Source organism: Musa acuminata, chromosome BXJ3-6 (genome assembly GCF_036884655.1).
Source record: "Musa acuminata AAA Group cultivar baxijiao chromosome BXJ3-6, Cavendish_Baxijiao_AAA, whole genome shotgun sequence".
Classification (NCBI taxonomy): domain Eukaryota; kingdom Viridiplantae; phylum Streptophyta; class Magnoliopsida; order Zingiberales; family Musaceae; genus Musa; species Musa acuminata.
In genome coordinates, this window is record NC_088354.1 from 3,298,156 (window position 1) to 3,319,549 (window position 21,394).

Sequence of the window (21,394 nt, forward strand, 5' to 3'; positions counted from 1 at the left end):
TTAAATTTTCAAGTATTTATGCTTCAATTTAAGTTAGGTTGATAATATAGTGAATGCCAAGAATAAATAAATAAATATAAATCGGTGATCCAAAAATATCATTTTGATATATATGAAATAATTGAGTCGTATAAAGATCGAGGTTGGATGAGGTCAATCAAAAGTTTCAAATAAGTAATAATGAATTTAGGAGTTTTTTATGGTGGGATTGACTAACAAAAATATTATATAACATAAGTGAAATATTCTCTTAGGATTCTTTATTATGAACTAACTTATCTGGCTGCATTACTAAGCTAAAATTTTAGATTGGAACATAGTAATATCATAACATCCCTACCTCTAAATATGATTATACTAAAAAAATTGAACTAACTCAAATTAAATTTTATTACATCAAATGATGCTAACAAATTCTATGTTAGTTTGTATTGACCAAATCAAGCACACAACATTACCCATTGACTAAGTTAAGTTATAGTGAACTAAGTTTGTACAAAGAATAGCATAGGAGGTTGGCATGCGAGGTCGCAGGAGCCTGCGGTGTGCTCCGTTGGATCAGCCATCGTGCGGTTGGTGGGCGATGACGAGGTGGCCATAATCTTCATCGCTTCCATCGGTGCTATGTATCGGTGGGAACTTTCTAGAACTCTATCCTAACATCTGGTGGCCCCAATTCGCATGATAAATGTCCTAAGAACATTTCGAAGATAGATATGCGCTTCATGAAATAAAATTAATTATTTGATCATATCAACTGGCTTAGAAAACAAATATGTTAATCGTGATGATGTAAAACGATAATATGGGCATAATATATATGCCAAATAAGAATTTAAATTAATATACTTGATCCATGAATCATAGAGCTCTCATGACAGAATGATGTGACCGCAATTGCTTGCAATGGGAATGTGGACCAGCAAAGTTGGATGGGGTTTCACAACACTTGCCAGCTTAGGGAGAGTGACACATGAATAATGGAATTGGTATGGTTGGTGATGGAGAATTTGGGATCATTCATTCCACCAAACTGTTAGGGAACATTTAATTGTGTTGGGTAAGGATCATGAGCATTGACCAAAAGTTTAGTTCGGTTAAGATGATTTTTTGGTTATTGGAGTCGAAAGTTATTCTAATCCTACAAAATTATGTCGAAGGCAATTTCGACAATGCTCATTCAATGTATATGTTAAGTAACCAATCAAATAAGTTAGACCAATGTATTTAGTGCCTTCGGACGTAACTATTCCGTTTGCATATTATGCAACTCATACAATAATGGGGGTGTAAGATTCAACTGTAACTATTATCAGCTCAAGTCGAACTGGATATCACATATAACTCTTTTTCATATGGTATTCATAAGGTAAAACTAAATGGTATTATTATGTGAAAAATTTGCGTGATACCGAGGTGACAATGAGCGATTGACTTGATAGTTTTATCGTGTCGATTATGTAAGGTTATCGATTGGCCAAATGAGTTTGATATGTTTTTCATGTGTGAACAACATGTCAGCAAAATAACTATTATAAAAAATCCATTACAAATGACAGTTTTTTTTATCAACAAAGTTATGAATTTAAAATAATTATAACTATAAAGTTCATAACTATATTTTCTTAAAATAATTATAATCAAAACTTTTGATTATCCAACAACTATAAATATAATTATTTTTATTAGTATTTTAACTATAATAATTAATGAATGCTACGCAAGTAATGGCATATTGCAGTTATACAATCATTTATATAAATATTTTTAAATATTTATTCAAAAGTTATTTGAAATGTGAAATTATAACCGTGTTAATAATACTAGTGAAAGTATTGACATATAACAAACAATCGACCATAACTATAACCTTAAGTATAAATCATTTTTACTAACTATTATTTTTGATTATTTTATTCTAATGACCTTAAAAAACATCATTAGAAATATAGATTTACATAGAAACAAAAAACCCATTGATTTAAGCTTCCTCCTCTATAATTTTTTCCGTTATTTTTCTTAATATATTATACGCCTCTCGAGATATTAGTATGTGTGTATGTAAACCTCAAAAATTCATATAAGCATATATCTACCATGACAATGCATTTCCTTGTGCTACCTCTCAATTTACAGATATGCCCATGGCTATACACCACGTTTCAGATCACACTGAATTACGATAATGCCATCCTCTCAAGGGTGGATTGGTCATTTCACATTTCTTTTTTTGGTGCTAATTATTGGTTATTATGGGGGTTACGATTTATTTGGTCGAGCACATATGGGTGGACACACTCAAGTAAAAATGGAAGATTTCCTATATAAGGCAGGGCAGGGTTCAGGGTTTCGATATCGATACACAAACCATTATGAGTGGGACCCAGTTAAGACAGTGATGATGGAAAAGACGAAGTGACAGGAAAAACCTGTATGCGGATTGATTCTAACAGGCAATCCGAAACCTTTCTTAACCGGGATGGCCGCTCCCATCGTACCTGAAATCTTTGAATTGCCATTTCCCGGGTATAATTTAGGGTTCCAAGCCCCTCTTCTACTTCCGAGAAGGAGAAAGAGGTTTCCGATCGCCCAATCCAGCTTCCTTTTCTTGATCGTCTTCCTTTCTTTTAGTGATGGATCCTTTGTTTCATAGATCGAACGTTTTCTCGCTTTCAGATCGCATTACCCGGTAATTTTCTGAACTCCATTTCGACTGTATCGATTGGAGTCTGTTCGTATCCTGTTCCGCTCATCTTCGTTTCGTAACTCGATGAGGGTTCTCTTGAATTCCGGGGTCTGGTATCAAGAACGAGCTCTGATGGTGGGTTTTGGATTTGATGTTTTGGTTCCTTCCTCTTTGTTGGTCCGATGATCGATCTCATTGTTCTTGTTCTGTTTTTGGGTGCTCTGAATCGAGTACCATGGTTGTTCTCGATGGATTCAGAATGTGTGTGTCCGATCATCCGTTGCTGTGGATTGCAATGCGTTCGTTATTTGTTTGTCGTTCATCTGGCTCTCCGTGTTCCGACGAGTTATCTACTTAATAACGAGGTCTGGAATTCATCTCTGTCTTGCTTCACGATATTGCCATGTTGGTTTTGCACAGATTAGTAGTTATTTAAGCTTCATCATACATCTAGTTGTCATTGTGCAACATCATTCATGATAAATCTGAGTTCTGCTACTTAGCTTGTGACATGCTATCATGCTTTTCTTTGCTGCTTATAATTCCAACTTCTTAATTGTCCTCATGATATTTGTATGTCTTGATGGACTTTGAAAGGAGGAAAATAACTAGGATTTTGTTGTGCATGAATTGGTTATATTTCATCTAAATGGATGAAACCCTTTCTTGTTTTCATATTTGGTGGTGCATGAAGATTACCAATATGGGACCTTTGAAAACTTCAGTGTCATTACTCTGATCATTTGATGTTCATATTTTTTTATGGCTACCTAAGATTTCTACTTGAGAATGTCTAACTATAAGCAGTCATATGTGATGGTGGATATTTAAGATCTTTTTTTTTTTCTCTCCCTTTAGTCATGGATAGTGTTTGTTTTACTATAGAAGGTGTCAACTACCTAATCAGTAAAGACTTTGACATTATATCGCAAGATTCTTGGACTCGAAGCCCACCTTGGTCACTACCCTTTGCAAGAAAAAAAAGGTATTTGTTTTACTGTAAGTGCTGTGAGAAGGTTGCTTAATTCTGTTTGGGCCATTTTGTCTTGATATCAAAGCCATTCGAATATTATCACATCCGTTTCTTGCCTTGAGCAGCCAAATAACATGGGGCTAAGTATCTTTTTTAGGTGATCTTTTCAATAGACTTTTGTTATGAACTTGAAGTTTATGGCTGTTAGATGGATTATTGGTTATACTGGCTTGCACATATTTCTGAAAATATAGTTTTATAAGGGGATATCTATGAGCAATAAACATAACCAGTGAACTTATGCATTCCTCCAATGGCCTTCTATATCTTGTTTGATTGGTTCTAATTTGATGTTTACCCTTCAGAAAGGGTAAACTCATCCAAAATTTGTTGCCTTTTTCTTTTCCATTTGAGGAATTTTAAGAAAAAAATACTGGTTATGTTATCCCATATATATTTGTTATACATAAAACAATCAACAAGGAGTACATCAGTCTGATAGCAACAACATGACTAAAGAGAACAAATTAGTAGATTTTTCAATTGTATTTTGGCCATTGGAGAATGCAACAAAGGCCAAGTAGTCGGGATAGAGGGTTTGGAACTCAACAAGGAGAAGAACCATCCATCTTATTTTCCTACCCTGATTCCCATGCCGTAGCTTAGATCCTTGTTTAGATGTCACCTTGATTTATTTATTTTCACATTTCTTGTTAAATGTCTTACCATCACTTGAAAATTAGCATTTCAAATTTTCTAAATTCTTATAGGATATATACAAGCATTTCACAATAATGGAAAGATAAGCTACTTAAAATTAATCAAATCATGGAAGCGATTCACAAATAGTACTTCAGTATTATCATATTAAGTGAATGTGTTTGTAAATGGTGGTTGAGGTTAGTGTAGCCAATACATTTTGAAGATTATTTATTGCACTATGGTTTTGCAAGATTTGCTAGCTACAGAGATGCATAGTTATATTAGGAAGTGGTCAACTGACCCAGTCTTCTTTTTTATCTGTTTCTTACCTCCAAACCTTTGAAGAGATTCCTTTACATATCCTCCACTTCACCAGGATCAAGATTCCTAAATCTGACCTGAGCACAACAAATTTGTTCAGATACTGGATGCCTGGCTCCTTTCAACTTCATTATTATTCACTACTAGATATGTGGATACATCTTCAACTGAAAATCCAAAGTGCTCATTCCATATTAGGGTTCAAATCATGGTTCAGACAAAATCATAATATTTTTACAACAAGATGCAGTAAGACAGTATTATTTTGCTAATCTTCTGCAACAACTACAAGAATTCATGTTCCAACTATTCTAGGTGAATAATATGAATCTTTTCCCAAGATTTAGTTATTTATAATCGAATATTTTTTGTTATTTTTCTTAGCTCTATCTTTGTATCTTCTTGCATTACTAATTTTTACTGGTCCATTTTGGCTAGGACAACCATAACCGTTTTTTAATATGTTCACATCATTTTAAATATTTTTTTTTCATGTTCTCCTTTATTGGAGTTGTAAGCAATTCTTTGTGAATGAAAATATTTTTATTTCATTTTTTTAGTGACCTTACACATCCACCTCAATATTTTTTCTTTGTCAAGACCAACTTCTATACATATTTTCATAGATTGACTGATTGTGAAACAAGCCTTAAGCACTGTTCTATGACATGAAACCGGCTGCTTTTACCCATTCACTTGATCTAGGCACCATGTATGATAAATCTGTTACCAAGAGAAGCAGCATCTAACTTATTTCATATTTTCATTTGCTCCAAATGAATTTCTAATTTTACATATTCGTTTTCACATTTAACTCGATCGAATGCCCTTGGACCAGACATAAATTGATATTAAATAGATTCCAAAAGTCCATATTAGACTATTTGCAACAAAGCAATTTTATGGTCACAGCTACATCTTGTACTCATATTGCTACAGTGAGTAGAATGTATAGTGTTTTGAATAACTTAATCTCTCTATGATTTAAAGTCATCAAAGTGAGAATTAGTTATTGAATGAAGTTCACGAACTTTGATGAAAGTTATTTTCAAGATGGCTTCTAATCAACTAAACGAGAAGCTTTGGGAATATAGTCAGATTCTCAATGCACACAAAATTTTTTTGGGTACTTAGTATAGAACCAAAATACAAATAGAATAACTTCAAACTAAATTTTATGGGAATGTCGTCGAAAACTGTCATAATATTAAACACTATGTCTAAATTTAAGTCGACATATAAGACTTTCCCTAGTCTTATATACAAGAAATGGTCAACAATTTTTTGGGATGGGAATAATCAGGGCCTTGCACAAGCTTCAAAGTAAAAAAATCTAAATTAAGTCAAGTAGACTGCCAGGTTTTTTGTTTGAGGATCTCTTCATCTTAAGATAGAATAGTTTTAAAGTTTTTTCGTGTTCATGATACTAATCCCAAAATGTTTGATCTCAATACCACAGCTAGTTATATGTCTTCTTTTTATTTGTAGATCTGGTCTGGATGATGTAAGATGGATCAAGCTTTATCTTCAATTTTTTTCCCTCCCATTGGACTTCAATCTAGTTTTTTTGGAGATTTTTAATCGAATATTTATTTTCCAAGGGGCCCATATTATCATAGAGAACCGTTTGGCACACTAGAGCTTTCTCATGAGATGTACACAACAATTTATTGAGGAACACTTATTATGTTTCTGACTCACCAACACAGTTATTAGATCAAGTGGTCCCAACATGAGGGGTTAGGCCGTAAAACCTAGTGTTGGCCATCATACAAAAGTATTCACATCTCTAGCTCTCACAGAATACTTTCCTATCACAATATATTTCTGTTGGGTCACGTCTCTAGCTCTCACTGAAAGTTACAATGATGCATTAGGACACAGTAGCAGTGTATCAGAGGTGTAAAATGGTGCACATGCAGGTGTCAAAGATCTAAAACCTGGCAAGTCTATCGTCAAAGATCATACAACTCCAACCATAAGCACCCTGGAATCTTGGTGGGCAGTGCAAACTTTAATGAACAGGTACAACTCCTTGAGTTCATATAATCTGTGGGTCTCATGTCGGGTTAAAAAGCTAAAAAACTCCACATATCATGTCTTTATCTAAGAGTCCGTCTCTCCCTTGTTCAGATTCCCATTGCAAGATACTCTTCAAAATAAAGTTGTCCGTCCATTCATCTTTTTTTCTTTAGTGTTGTTGTTACTGTCGAGTCGTCAGCATCACCAATGTGTGCGCCTTCCACTTCTCACGAATATTTTAATTTGAGTCATAAGTAAACATCTCTATCCAAAAGCAAAATTATATACACTAATTTGCGAATACTAAAGCGATGTATCTTTATGTGTCATATTCATCTAGTGATAGTGATAGTGATGTATCAACGACCAATGGTTCATGATATCATTTTAAAAAATTACGCTATAAATAAATCATTATTGAATAAAAATATTTTTTTTTTTTGTATAAACTGATTTTTTATTTCGAGTCTATTTGTCTCTCTAGTAACTATTTTTAGATAGATTTATAGTATTTTAATGGAGTTATTAAAAAATTTATAATCATACTAAAAAAATTATAATTTAACAATATAAATCTTATACATGGGTGATTAGATCGATGGTCTAACTAGATACTTGCTCCAAGGATTATAATAAATACAAGATGCTCTTTGAGAAATATGAAAAATCTGTATTTTTAGAATAAAAAAATAAAAAAATTCATGTTTAGTGTTTCACGTTATCAGTGCATAAATTTTTCATCAAAAAAATGAACAATTTTGAAACGGTAGGAACACTCCAACCAACGGTAGCTTCATAAACTTTCTTTGCTATAGTTTCTGTGGTTGGTTCTCATCAAAGAGACCCTTTCTCTTCTCCCCCTAAACTTCACAATCAACTTGTGTTATTTATTATTCTTTAATTGCAGTTCATTATTACTGTCATAACGGTAGGGATCTTTATTACAGAAAGCTCCTTCAGCTTATGTAACCTGTTGTGCCTATTTTACTGATTGAACCTTCATTAATGGATTGAGCGGGCAGCTTTTTTGGGTCTGCGCTGCCGCCTCTTGTGGGGACGTTCGTTAAGTGGTACGCTCCGATACCAGCTCTCTTTTTTTATGATAATAAAGGTCAATAAATATATATCTCCAAACATATCCATTTCCATAGTCTTTCAACTGCCCTTCAATAGTGTCTCTCCACTAAGGGCGAGACTGTGAGGGAAAGGTTGTCTGTAATTTTAAATAAATATTTTTACACATCTATCCTTGCTATGTTTCGAAAAATTTAGTTACCTCAATAAACCTTAATATAATCGATGGTTGATGATATTGGTGGATCAATGGGCCGAATTATATTTCTTTTAAAAATATTTACAAGTACTTATAAGGACTGATCCAATTTTGGAGGTATATGCAATTTTGCCCGGAGATAAAAGTAACGAACTCCTCCCTTCGCCACCCGCTGTCACTTTCGAGGGACCGAGTGACCCTCAACCACCTCCCTCTGTAACTTCCCATGCTTTCATCGCCTGATCCAGTCAACCGATCCCTCTCCTAAAAACCCACGTCGGAGACCAAAGTTGACGGCAAGAGAAAAAGGAGATCTCACACTCCGTTACTGGCGACGCTCGAGCAGGCGGTCTCGATGGGGAGCGAAGAGCTCGACGACGTCGAGACCCCACTCCTCCACTCCGCCTCCGACTCCCATCTCGAAGACCACTTCCTCCGCATTCGCCGCTCCGCGCCCGTCACCACCTCCCAGCTCGCCATCATCGGCTCCAGCCTCTGCCCCATCGAAAGCCTCGACTACGAGTACTCGCCGCCTCCCTTCCTCTCTCCCGATCTTGATTTATCTGGGATGATCGGAAGAGCCACATGAAGTTCTGTCGAGGATTCCTTTCCGGTCGTTTGCTTGCTTGTTGGAGTTTCGATCTGTGACGAAATGGGATGTGAGATTGCAGGTTGATCGAGAATGATTTCTTCAAGCAGGACTGGCGCAGCCGGGGGGAGGCCCACATCGTCCGGTACGTCATCCTCAAGTGGACTCTCTGCTTCCTGGTCGGCGCCGTTGCCGGCGCCGTCGGGTTTTTCAACAACCTCGCCATTGAGAACATCGCCGGCGTCAAGTTCGTCGTCACCTCCAACATGATGCTGGCCGGGAAGTACGATCGGATCTGATGAATTCTGATCCGTCTCCTGTTCTCTTTGGTTGATCCTTTTTCTTTATTTTCGAGCGGAGTAGGTACAAGTGGGCCTTCCTGGTGTTTGCGAGCACGAATTTTGTGCTTCTCATGTTTGCTTCGGTCATCACCACTTACATTTCGCCGGCGGCGGCTGGATCGGGGATACCCGAAGTGATGGCTTACCTAAATGGTGTTGATGCTCCGGATATCTTCTCGTTGAAGACCTTCTTCGTCAAGGTGAGGCTACTGTAACTCTTTACATGCTTTCATCTGTGTTCCACCAAATGTTGGCATCATCTCTTTGTGGAAGGCATTATTGCTTTATTCAACTGAATTAGACAGGTCAATTACTTGGTAGATCGCATTGAAGACTGACAGGAGAATTATAGTCAGCTTGTTAATTGACAAAACCTGGATATTAATGCTTCTCAGGCCAAACTTCTTTGCATTGTCATGAATTCATGTTTATGTGATCCTTCACTTGGAATAACAAGTAATGGGCCTTGGAGTCGATAATGCCTGCTTGAATGATATATTATGGGGAGGCATTTTCCATGACTTATAGAAAGGGGGCGAGTGTCGCACACTTATCATATTGGAGGCATCTTCAAAGTTATTAACATGATGGAAGTGAGTAACGTAGATGTTTACTGGAATCAACAGGTGGTAGGTTGCATCGCTGCCGTCTCCTCATCTCTCCATGTGGGCAAAGCCGGTCCCATGATCCATACAAGCGCTTGCATTGCATCCATACTGGGGCAGGGTGGGTCTCGGAAGTACAGGTTAACCTGTAAATGGTTGAGGTACTTCAAGAACGACAGAGACCGACGGGACCTCGTCACCTGTGGAGCTGGTGCCGGAGTTGCTGCTGCTTTTCGTGCACCGGTTGGTGGTGTTCTGTTTGCCTTGGAATGTGTATCATCATGGTATTGTGCAAGTTGATATCTATCTCATGCCGCCATCGGTTTATAATGTTCTTTCTCTTCAATTTGTTCCGATAACTTACAGATAGGAAATCTTTTAATAGGTTCTTCACTAAAATATCAGTTTTTATCAGATAGTAAGATATTATTGCTCTTAAGGTTATCAAGATGATGCACATAAATTGAGTTAAGGTTTGCAAAATGTGATGATTAGTGTTTCATTTTCTGGAACTTATAGCCTTATATTTCAACATGGTGCCTTAGGGACCATAGATTCTCTACTTGTTGCAATGCACTAATTATATTGAACAGAGTGGTTGAATCAGAGTTCACACTATTCTGCATAACATATTGGAATAAATATGTCTTGAATCTTATGCATGACTGTCTTCTAGGGTACATTTAGTTACTGCTGAGGACAGACAAAAAGTTTGGGCAACATTTGCTGAGAACTGCCTACACCAGAGAATAATCTCTAAGAGGAAATGGCTTTTGTTTTGTCTTTTTCCAAAGCTATTTAATGTCCTCAGTTCATGTCCTGATAGTTGTTTCCTTGACTTTGAAGGTGGCGAAGTGCACTACTTTGGAGAGCATTCTTCACAACAGCAGTTGTCGTGGTCGTTCTGAGGGCACTAATTGATGTTTGCAATAGCGGCAAATGTGGATTATTCGGAAAGGGTGGTCTTATAATGTTCGATGTCACTTCTGCCGACGTCACTTATCACCTAGACGACTTACCTCCGGTAATCGTTCTAGGCATCATTGGAGGAATCTTGGGAAGTTCCTACAACTTTCTGCTTGATAAGGTTCTTAGGATTTACAATCTGATCAATGAGTAAGGACTACTTGCTTCCTATTTCCATTTGCTTATTTCCTTGCTAAACAAACTATGACTATTGAGGACATAAAGTTCACTTTAGCTGGGTCTCATTAAACCCCACAAATTCTTCATATAGAAAACCAATGTCTTTCAGGTTTTATGATGCAATTGCATTGTGATTATTTAGAATCATTCAAATGTGAAGTCCTTCATTTCTTTATCTAGTTCTGCAGAGGTTGCAATATTTCCCTTCAATGTTGCTTTTGAGAATTGACATTTAAATTTTCATTTTTCAGGAAAGGCCATGTCTGCAAATTGTTTCTTGCTGCTTCAGTTTCCATATTCACATCTTGTTGCCTATTTGGAATGCCTTGGCTTGCATCTTGTAAACCTTGCCCAGCTGAATCATCAGAAGCTTGTCCCTCGATAGGCAGATCTGGAAATTTCAAAAATTTTCAGTGTCCTCCTGATCAGTACAATGACTTAGCTAGCTTATTTTTTAACACTAATGATGACACGATCAGAAACCTCTACAGTGCTGGCACAGATAATGTGTTCCAGAAAACTTCGATCATTTTATTCCTTATCACCTCTTACTTTCTTGGTATCATCAGCTACGGTCTAGCAGTTCCTTCAGGCCTTTTTGTGCCGGTTATTTTGACCGGTGCAACTTATGGCCGCCTTGTTGGAATGCTGATGGGTTCACATTCAACTCTCAACCATGGTCTTTTTGCAGTCCTTGGTTCTGCTTCCCTTTTAGGTGGATCAATGAGAATGACTGTTTCTGTCTGTGTAGTTATGCTTGAATTGACCAACAATCTGCTACTGCTCCCTCTGGTTATGCTGGTGTTGCTCATATCGAAGTCTGTGGCTGATGCTTTCAACGCCAACGTGTATGACCTGCTTGTGCAATTGAAGGGGCTACCTTATCTTAAAGCCCACGCTGAGCCTTACATGAGACAGCTCACAGTTGCCGATGTGGTTAGAGGTCCTTTGCAGATATTCAATGGTGTGGAGAAAGTTAGCAACATAGTCCATGTGCTGAAGACGACCGGCCACCATGGTTTCCCTGTGGTAGATGAGCCTCCGTTTTCCAATTCACCAGTGCTTTTTGGTCTGATTCTTCGTGCAAATCTGCTTGTTTTGTTGAAGAAGAAAGAGTTTCTTCGTACCTGCACGCTTGCAAACCTTGATGCTTCAAGGCATTTCTCAGCTGATGATTTCGCTAAGTGTGGCTCCGGCAAGCATGAAAACGTCGAAGGAATTGAGCTGACAGCTGAAGAGATGGATATGTATATCGATTTGCATCCATTTACCAACACCTCACCTTACACGGTTGTTGAGACGATGTCATTGGCGAAAGCAGGTATTCTTTTCCGAGAAGTTGGCTTGAGGCACCTCTTGATTGTTCCAAAGTCCTCTTCAGTATGTTTCTTGCCCCACTTTCGTATCTGTGCCATTATATTTTCTATATATTACCGAAACCTAATTTCTCTGACGGTACTGAATTTTTTTTTATTTATCAAACTATGTTTTCATTTAGTCAATTGCTGATTTTGCAATCTTATTAGTGCTTGTCTTGCTCTCTGACATTGTGTTTTTTTTTTTGTTCTTTTTTTGGCTACTGCAGACAACACCTGTGGTGGGCATATTGACAAGGCATGATTTTATGCCCGAGCTCATACTTGGGTTGCATCCTGTTCTGTTGCAAAGCAGATGGAAGAAAACAAGGGTCGGGAAATCAAATTTGATCCAACTATTTTATGATCTTTGTCGATTCCAGAAATAACGACAGTTGAATCTATCGAATCAAAGCAAAAAAAAATGGCTCACTGCCATCGAGATTATTTCTGGGGATTGGATGAAACAATCAAGTTTTGGTTCTACTTTGGGGGCGGTAAGATTGTTTATTCTCTTTGCATCGTTAAGTTTGGGTTTCTCGTTCTCTTTAGAATCTCAATAAACATTCTTTTCTCAAATGTAATATGCTTTCTTCTCTCAATCTAGTTTCAGTTTTTATCCAATCAATAGGAAGCTCAATTCCCATGAGCCAAGCATTTCTTAGTGTATTTAATCATCATCATCATCATCGATATGTAATCATTATATTGTCATAATTCATGCAAAGTGATCTGAATGTTGATTCTCTACCCTAGCATTTGTTCTGAAGTTTATGTTTTGGGACGTCCATTATTCTATTTTTTTAATTTTGAGGTGAAACATATCAATTTCTGATATTTATTTATAACCATTGGTGTATTAGAAGCAATGATACCTTCCTTAATGACGACCCACATGAATGAGTACTGATACTAGAAAAAACATTTGTTGAACTTAGGATGCCTTATTCAGCATGTGGACATGGCATTGACCTCGTATGAAGCGTTTAATTGATTGGATGTATACACTAAGTTTGGACAATATCATGTGTAGTGTGGGACTAATTACATGTCACTATGGATATCTGGTTAGACTTTTTTAACGTTTCGACTCTTATACTTGAAAAATTTATATCATAATATCTATAATTATAAAAGTAAAATATTTAATTCTATTTATCTTAGCGTCATTAGTTCTGTCGATAGAAAATATAACACATGACAATATATACTAACATAAAAAATGATAGGCAAAAAAATTGTTTTAACATCTCAGTTACATTTTCTTTCTTCTTAGTTGATTATTGTGGTAGTGGCAGACGACGATACCGTTGTAAACTACAGGTGGTTGTGGTTGTTGTAGTTATGGTTGGTGAGAATGATGTAGTTATCAGCGAGAACAATACGGGGATGTCACTAGAGACGAATTGAGTGGAGTTCTAGAGGTAGAGTTGAAGGGCTTCTATGGCTTCTTGCAGGGGGAGGAGAACAGAGAGTGGGGACGAGAGGTGTGACAAAAAGAGAGGAGGTAGAGGATGACACAAATGTCAACGCTCTGCATATGCATCGGCGTCGCTCAACATATGCGTCGACACTGCTTGGAATCTATGTCAGCAACGCTCGGCATCTGCGTCGGCACCGATGCAGATGCAGAGCGACAAAAGGGCTGCTCGACATCTGCATTAGCACAAATGCAAATCCAAACACAGTGCATTGCTCAACATATACATTAGCGTCGACGCAGATGCAGAGCAACTAAAGGGAAAGAAGGATGAAGGTTCGGGGAACGAGAGAAGGGAGAGGAGGAAAAGGAGGGAGAACGACGATGAGAGGTTAAGCAAAGAGAGATTAGGAAGAGGATGAGTAGATGTCGATGCAATATATCTACGTCGGCGTCACTCGATATATGTGTAAGTGCCGACACAATGCAGAGCAGCGAAAGGGGGAAGAAGGATAAGCATTGCCCTGCATCTGCGTCGATGTAGATGCAGAGCATCAACATTTGTTGTCCTTTTCCTCTTCTCCTTTTGCATCACCTCTCATCGTCACTCTTCTACCTCTTCCTCCTCTCCCCCCGTAAGAAGTCGTAGAAGTCCCTTAACTCCACTTTCATAACTCCACTTGGTTTGTCTCTAAAAACATTCCCACATCATTCTTATCGACTACTAAGTCGTTCTCGTCAACCACAGCCACAACAACCACCCATGACCCCTAACGACGTCATCATCCACCACCACCACAATAGTCGACAAGAAAAAAGAAAACATAATTTGAAATTATCTTTTTGCGTATCATGTTGTTCGTGCTGTCACTTGTTGTATCTTTTCATCGATAAAACCAACAACGTTAGGATAAATTGAGTTAAATATTTTATTTTCATAACTATAGAAATTCTAATATATATTTTTTTAAATCATAGAAATTCTAATATAAATTTTTTTAAATCTAAAAATTGGAATGCTGAAGATGTCTAATTATACAAGTTGTGCTATCCAGTTCTTCCATTTCTTTGGTATCGTGTGCATGTGTGACTTGATTGTAGGTTTGATTCAAGTATTATATTAAACTTACTTTAGGAAGTCACTGACAGAAGAAAAAAAAATCTGATTATGTACCAAAATTACAAATTACTTTAAAAAGTTCAAAAACAAAGTGTCGTCTATCTTATGTACCGCCAAACCATGGTGATTAATCCTCTACTGATCAATATAATGATAGCAAAAGTTTAATTATCACTAATATACTTATATTCCTGCTAAATTAATATTACTTCTCTCTCTGAAAGCAAGTATAGAAGACGAGAATTTGCATTATAAAGAGTCTTTTAAATGTTTATAAACTTTAATATTTTTACATTCAATGGTAATTTTGTTAAACTTAATTTGTTAGACAAATGCTGATGACAACTGTAACGATAACGAATAATTTAAATATTTAAAGAAATATATCTACATATATATCGCATTAAACTTTGGATGAAAAATAAACTATTTATATATAAGGACATATATTTAGAACTCGATTTGAAGGGCCTAAAGAAATAATTTTATGAACTTTGCTCCCTAAAATCCCAAATCCTACTTAGTCTTCATCTTTCTTATTTTGAAGTGCTCATATAAATCATCCTAAAATTGGCTCAATAACTTACAGAAAAACTCTATTTTTGATTGCTTCACAGATTTCGGATTGATCACACCCAAAGAGAGATTAAAAAAAAACCTGGATAAGTTATAAACTTAAAAAATCACCCAATTCGACCCTTTTTTGGTTGCCATTATTTCCTGTAGCAATTAAAACCTTCAATAGTAGCATATTTTACAACACTACAATAGAATCATTTTTTTTTCCAAGATAATACATCCATTGATCATTGGGTGTTTACTTCACTTACTCTGTAATTAGTTTATGACCTATGGCATAAAACCACCACCTACTTTTTTTTGGAACACCAAGAAAGAACATACAGCTATTTAAAAGGAAAAAAAACCCATTACAATATGGTTCAGAAAGAACACCAAAAATGTTTAGATGGAAAATTTGAAGGGGACCTTTTTTTACTTTTTTTCATGTAATATGGATGAGTTAGAAGCTCGCAATACGATCCAAAATGCCTAAAGTGAGAAAACAAATTCTAGCAAACATGAGCCTTACTATGTGATTTCAGAGTAACAGATTTGTACCTTGGCCAAGGGAGAAGGTTAGCTGCCAATATACCATCTCTCTGTTTAGGAAGACATTCTTTGGCCGCTGGGTTGCCCTGCTCACTTCTCTGCCTCTACAGATAACAAAGAGAAATAGATTTTATTCTTGCTATTATTGTGTTGTAATTCTGATGGACTGAGCAATTACCAAACCTCACAGCATTCCGATCTGTATCCATGAATCTGATGTTGTCTCTCAAAGTATTCATTATATATTGTACAATATCGACATAAACAAAGTTCACTGTACCATACCGGCGTTTCGACCCGGGCTCGGTACGGTACGGTACCGGTGTACCGGGCGATACATCAGGGCATACCAAGCGGTATACCCTGGTGTACCGAATAATTTTATACTTTTTCATACTGTAGCACTGTAGCGGTACCGGACGATCCACGTACCGGTAACCTGTCGGACCGATACATACCGCCCGATACGGGCGGTACGTTTCGGTATGACAGACCTTGGACATAAATAACATGACCAACTTCTTACTTAACCGACAATTTTGATGTAATCCACTTAGAGGCCAAGTGAAAGCTTATAAAATGGAAATTTTAATTTTCAAATGCCATTCCAAACAGTTTTGTATGTTATAAAATATTTACAGAATTTCAAACATAAGTAAACATTTCACATTAATATACATCACTGTCCGAATATCTATTTTTGTATGCATGATAATGACCATGTCATTTCATGCATACATACATATAAAGACAATAAATTGACTAACACATTGATTGGAGCAATAAAATGAACCTCCCTTAGGATACTACCCAACTCGTTCCAACACTCAGATGTTGTGTGCTAGGTTTTATCTTCAAAGCAGGGCTGATAGCTAGCAAGCTGACGAAGCAATCCACAGGTACTCGCATACCCCAAACATTGATTGATTCAAGTTTACGACACTTATTTACGAGCATAATGAGGCCACTCTGTGTCACATGTCGACAGCTCCATAGGATAATGGTCTATTACAAAAATTCCAAACATCAGCATATGCATCAGGAAACTGGCATCGACGATACGAATTTGCTTTGATAATAACCACATCATGCCTCCAGAATTTAGAATTATCCAAAGTACATGGCAACTCCATAAAAGTGTTAATTGGTCGAGTACTAACAGCAATACTTCAGCTTCTACTTATTACAAATTCACTCCTTATATATGTTTAGCATAGAAGATATATCAGCAGAATTGCTACAGCTATCTCAAATCAAATTTTCCTTGTGAAGTTACCTCAAATTAAATGCTGCTGACAATTTTGTATTTATGTAGTTTTTTCTCTTGATGATTGAGTTTTATGAAGTGCAATTAGCACCAAAGATATTATATAAACGTGACATTAAATCAAATTTTGAATTATCCAAAGGACATGGCAATTTCATGAGTGTTAATTGGTCGAGTAATAACAACAACATTTGCTCACTCTATATGTTTAGCATAGAAGATATTACTAGAGTCAAATCAAATTTTCCTTGTGATGTTACCTCGAATTAAATGATATTGCCAATTGTTGTATTAATGTAATTTTTCTCTTGATGATTGAGTTTTATGAAGTGCAGTTCGCACCAAAGGTATAATATAAATGTGACATCAATTAGCAGATGAACACTAACTTCAAAGCTGTTTTTTTTTTTTTTTGCTTATTGACCTAATTATACTGTGGCCCTTATTGGGCTTATTATAAATTAGATTCCTTCCTATAAGGTCCTTGAAGACCTCATCCCTCTATGTCTTTTTTATTTTGTACTTAATTTTTTTTCCATTTTAGTTTTCTATCTCCATTTTTTTTTTCTATCTGCTTCAGGAAAAAGAGACAAATGGGGTTTCTACGTACTTCTACTCAAAAGCTGGAAAAAATATGTTAAAGTTTGTATACCACTTAAAATTTAATGTATGACAGTTTACATCCCTACATAGCTATCGACATTGATCCTCCTATAAAATTTACAGTTCTCTATTTATGAAACAGTGTACAAGCAAACTTGTATCTCATTCAACAATCAAGATTGATCAAGTTAGCATGGTAGTCACACATCAAGACAAACTAAAATTGCACAGCTTGTTTGAAGTTGACAAACTCTTGAACTACTCAAGTATCATAACCAATATCCATGGTCCAGACATGTCAAAAATGCAACATTGACAAATCTTAACTTTTTATTAAGAGGAAAGGCATCCCAAAATCAACTTATAAAGGACTCAATGAAATATTAATTAGGATAAAGTAGCAGAAGAGCAAAGGAGCATAATCATTTTACAGCAACAACTATCACAAGTGAAACTAGCTGCAATCAATTTTATATGAGATGAAGTGGATCCCAAGACCAGAAATTATAGGTCTTTCACTTATCATATACAATCTATGTTCCAAAAGTCAGAACTAAGGAAATCATTAAACATAAAATGCAAAATTGCTTGCAGGTTTTGTATTTAAGAAAGTACCTTGATTTGTGGACAACTACTTGCAATTGCATATAAAGAGTCATCCGTAATGAATGTGCCACCAACATTCAGGTGTTGCAAGGAATTAGCTCTTGTCACCTGAACAACATCAAACCCAATAAGACAACCAGTACAAAGTAATACAAATTACAGTAATGATAGTCACATAGAGGCCAAACATACACTCAGGAAAAAGAAACATGCTGTTGATGCATGATATGATTTATAATAACGATTGAATTACTGATTTGAAACTGCAAAAGTTCTTTAACACGAGTATCCTTTTATCTCTTTTGACACAAAGAGATAGACAAGTCAACTAGGGAACAACTATCTTTTTAACTGGTCATGTATTCAGCATTACTTTCGTAAGTAAGATCTTTTTACTCTTTTCCCATCAAACCAGATCATTCTCTAGATTGGTTCAGTAAATGAAGGACCAAACCCATGGACTAGGCCTACAGCTTCTTGTAGGTTTAGTAGTGCCTTCGAGAGGAAAATCAATCCATGTAAAGAAACTAGTAATTTAATCTTATACTAGATTCTTTCTGAGTTGCAAAGAACTTTCGACAGTTCCTCCATTGTCTATGCTTAAACCGCAACCAACAAGGCAACACTTCTAACACCATCTGTCCTTTAGGTTGCGGGGTTGTTCTTTCAGTTGTCTAAAATTTTCCTGTTTAAGTATTTGGAATTACAGGATGGATATCAGTTTACTAATCAATCACAAAGTTTTGTCAATATTTCATGTTGGCTTCAGAATTTGAGTTGCGTGCCATGGAAAGCATCATAATTCATATCAATAAGAAAATGATTTGATAATGACAAAGGTAAGTGCACTCAACTTCAGGGTATACAGAAGAGAAGAGTAAAATAAATAAATAACAAAAAGAAAAGAGCAATAATATGGCAACGTAAAATTCACCAGAGTATTTATTTGGCCAAATAATTCTCTAGACCATATTATTGACAAACCTAGCCAAAGTATTTTTAAGACAAAATAACAACAATCTAACATAAAATTGCCCCAGTGGTACTATTTGACTTAAACTAGGCCACTTTATCAAATTAAAAATCATAAATAAACATGATTGAAAATCCCTACTTTTGAATGAACCAAGCAATTTAAAACATTTACATTTTTCCAAACAACATAAAAGACATGAGTTTAGCCATGGTATAACCACTAAATTGTTCCATTTCCTTCCAATGAGCAAGTTGGAAAAGTACTTACCAGCTGAATTACTCCTTTATCAGTGATTCCGGCCATGCCCCATAATGATATAGACAATAGATTGCCAACACATTTTGTTAGTGAAATCTTGTACAGTCCTCCATCAGTTATTTGACAGCCCCAGCAACTCCTAGAACTATAAAAAAATGAAGTAGACTTTAGATAAACAACAAGTCGTAAGAAAACATAGAAATAATTGATAGCAGACTGACAATTTTTTAAGATTTAATACATGTTTCATCAAATTCAATAACGTCAAAGTTTGATTAAGTCAATGACAGTATAAGCAACATTACAAGATACACAAACAGAACAACGGAGAAAGAATACCATTGCTGTCTTGTAAATATACGGTGCGCTAAACAACAATCACAGAACATAACTATCCAATTGCACTTAACAAGAAGAATGAATTTACTAACAGTATGAACTACAAAGCTAGTTGAAAGCAGTTCATGAAAGAGTATAAAAGCCAAGAAACATAAAATCACATCCAAAAATCTCAAACACTATGTATATTTCAAGCCGATGCTCTCTCAATGTCCAACAAGGAATAAGTTACATGGTTGATGACAACCCAAATAACTACTCGATTTCTTTAATTTCATTATTTGCACAATATATATATATATTAGCACGGCAAGTACTGAAAAACCTACTTATAGGGGGGAAAATGGAAGGAAAACCCGATGGAAATTGAAGAGGAGATGGAAGATACATATCGAGCTCCTTGAGATTGTAGGCCGCACGGACGACCCGGGCAGTTGATTCGTCGTCCACCTTCCACCCGGCGAAGCTCAGCCTCTCCTTCCTCGCGAGGGACTCCTCCACCCCTCGCCGCCACTTCCGGCACACCCCACTCGCCCTTGGAATTTCAAAGCCGCGAGTCAAACAACCCGATTTAACCCAACTAAGAAGCGAAAAGGGAATCGAGGGTATCGCGATCGGCGCTTACTGTGCCAGATCCTTGAAGGAGGAGATAAGAGAGAAGATGAAAGCGAGGAGGTCCACCGGCAGCCGCTCTATATCGGCCTCCAACTCAATCGCCTTCGCCGCTTCCTTTTCCGCTCCCTCTCCCCCCTTCATCTTGTGGGCGAAACAATCTGCGATATGGAAGGGGTAGCGAAGGCTGGGTAACGGCGAGGCATTATATAGGTGGGTGAGGAAGCCCAGGCGTTCGGCGTTATGTGCTCATCCGCCCGTCATCGGTACGACAACGAGCGGACTTAATTAACCGTCAAAAGTTAATATATATTCCACCTTCCTAGTTGTCGTAGTCTTGCTATTGGGCAGAGCCAGTGGGACCGATGTGGGGACCGCCGAAACGGTATCATAATGACCATTTGCAAGGCAGGTATTTGACTGCTCAGGTTTCGTCGGGTAGGAGAAGATTTCGGCAACTTCAAAATGGGAAGGAAGAGAGAACCCATTTGAAACGCAAGCCAAGCTGTAAGCGTCTGGCTGGGGGAACAAGAAAGCTTGAAATTTTAAAACGCGTACCCGCCGATTTCACTTGCCCCGGTGGCAGCGAAGGGACGTCTGGATCAGGTTCCGCGAATCAATTAAGAGTCGGGTATCTGCGCGGGTACAAATGATGAACGAGACAAGTAGTAATGAAGGAGAAAGCCACGTGGTTTCGCCGCAACACGCTAATTGAGCGGTTCAATTAATTGGGCCGATTCCTTGGACTTTCTGTGAGTTAATTTGACATCGAAAATAAATGATAAATATTGTGCCCGTAGATTACTTCTTGCGGGAGATATATATATATATATATATATATATATATATACATATATATATATATATATGTAACAGTGAATTAAAAAAAATCTTAAGTTTGAAGATTTTTTAGATGATGCTCCAAGTTTGAATTTTTTTTTTTTTTGTAGAATGCCCTAGTTATATAAAAATATTTTTTTTATTTATAATAAAGTTTAAAATTAATTTTTTGGATCCATCATCACCATCGTCAATAGTAGACTAATCGTTATCTTTGCTCTATATTATCA

General features: G+C 36.7%; 2 protein-coding genes across 3 annotated transcripts; one reads left to right on the forward strand and one right to left on the reverse strand.

Moving 5' to 3' along the window:
• The first annotated feature begins 8,080 nt into the window (after nt 1-8,080).
• On the forward strand, nt 8,081-12,761 carry LOC103986817 (putative chloride channel-like protein CLC-g). 2 transcript variants are annotated; one of them, XM_009404923.3, is made up of 7 exons: nt 8,081-8,499; nt 8,649-8,849; nt 8,930-9,107; nt 9,534-9,796; nt 10,359-10,628; nt 10,910-12,038; nt 12,244-12,761. In XM_009404923.3, the coding sequence occupies exons 1-7, from the start codon at nt 8,333-8,335 to the stop codon at nt 12,400-12,402; spliced, it is 2,367 nt and encodes a 788-aa protein (XP_009403198.2). In that variant the 5' UTR covers nt 8,081-8,332; the 3' UTR covers nt 12,403-12,761. The 2 variants fall into 2 exon arrangements, with proteins under 2 accessions (XP_009403198.2, XP_009403199.3); XM_009404924.3 differs by having other exon boundaries at nt 8,108-8,499; nt 10,910-11,979.
• Nucleotides 12,762-16,228: 3,467 nt separating this feature from the next.
• On the reverse strand, nt 16,229-20,513 carry LOC135641286 (F-box protein At5g67140-like). The gene is made up of 5 exons (XM_065156587.1): nt 20,338-20,513; nt 20,101-20,247; nt 19,383-19,518; nt 18,149-18,247; nt 16,229-16,668 (listed from the first exon to the last, which is right to left on the reverse strand). The coding sequence occupies exons 1-5, from the start codon at nt 20,466-20,468 to the stop codon at nt 16,462-16,464; spliced, it is 720 nt and encodes a 239-aa protein (XP_065012659.1). The 5' UTR covers nt 20,469-20,513; the 3' UTR covers nt 16,229-16,461.
• Between the last annotated feature and the right edge of the window lie 881 nt (nt 20,514-21,394).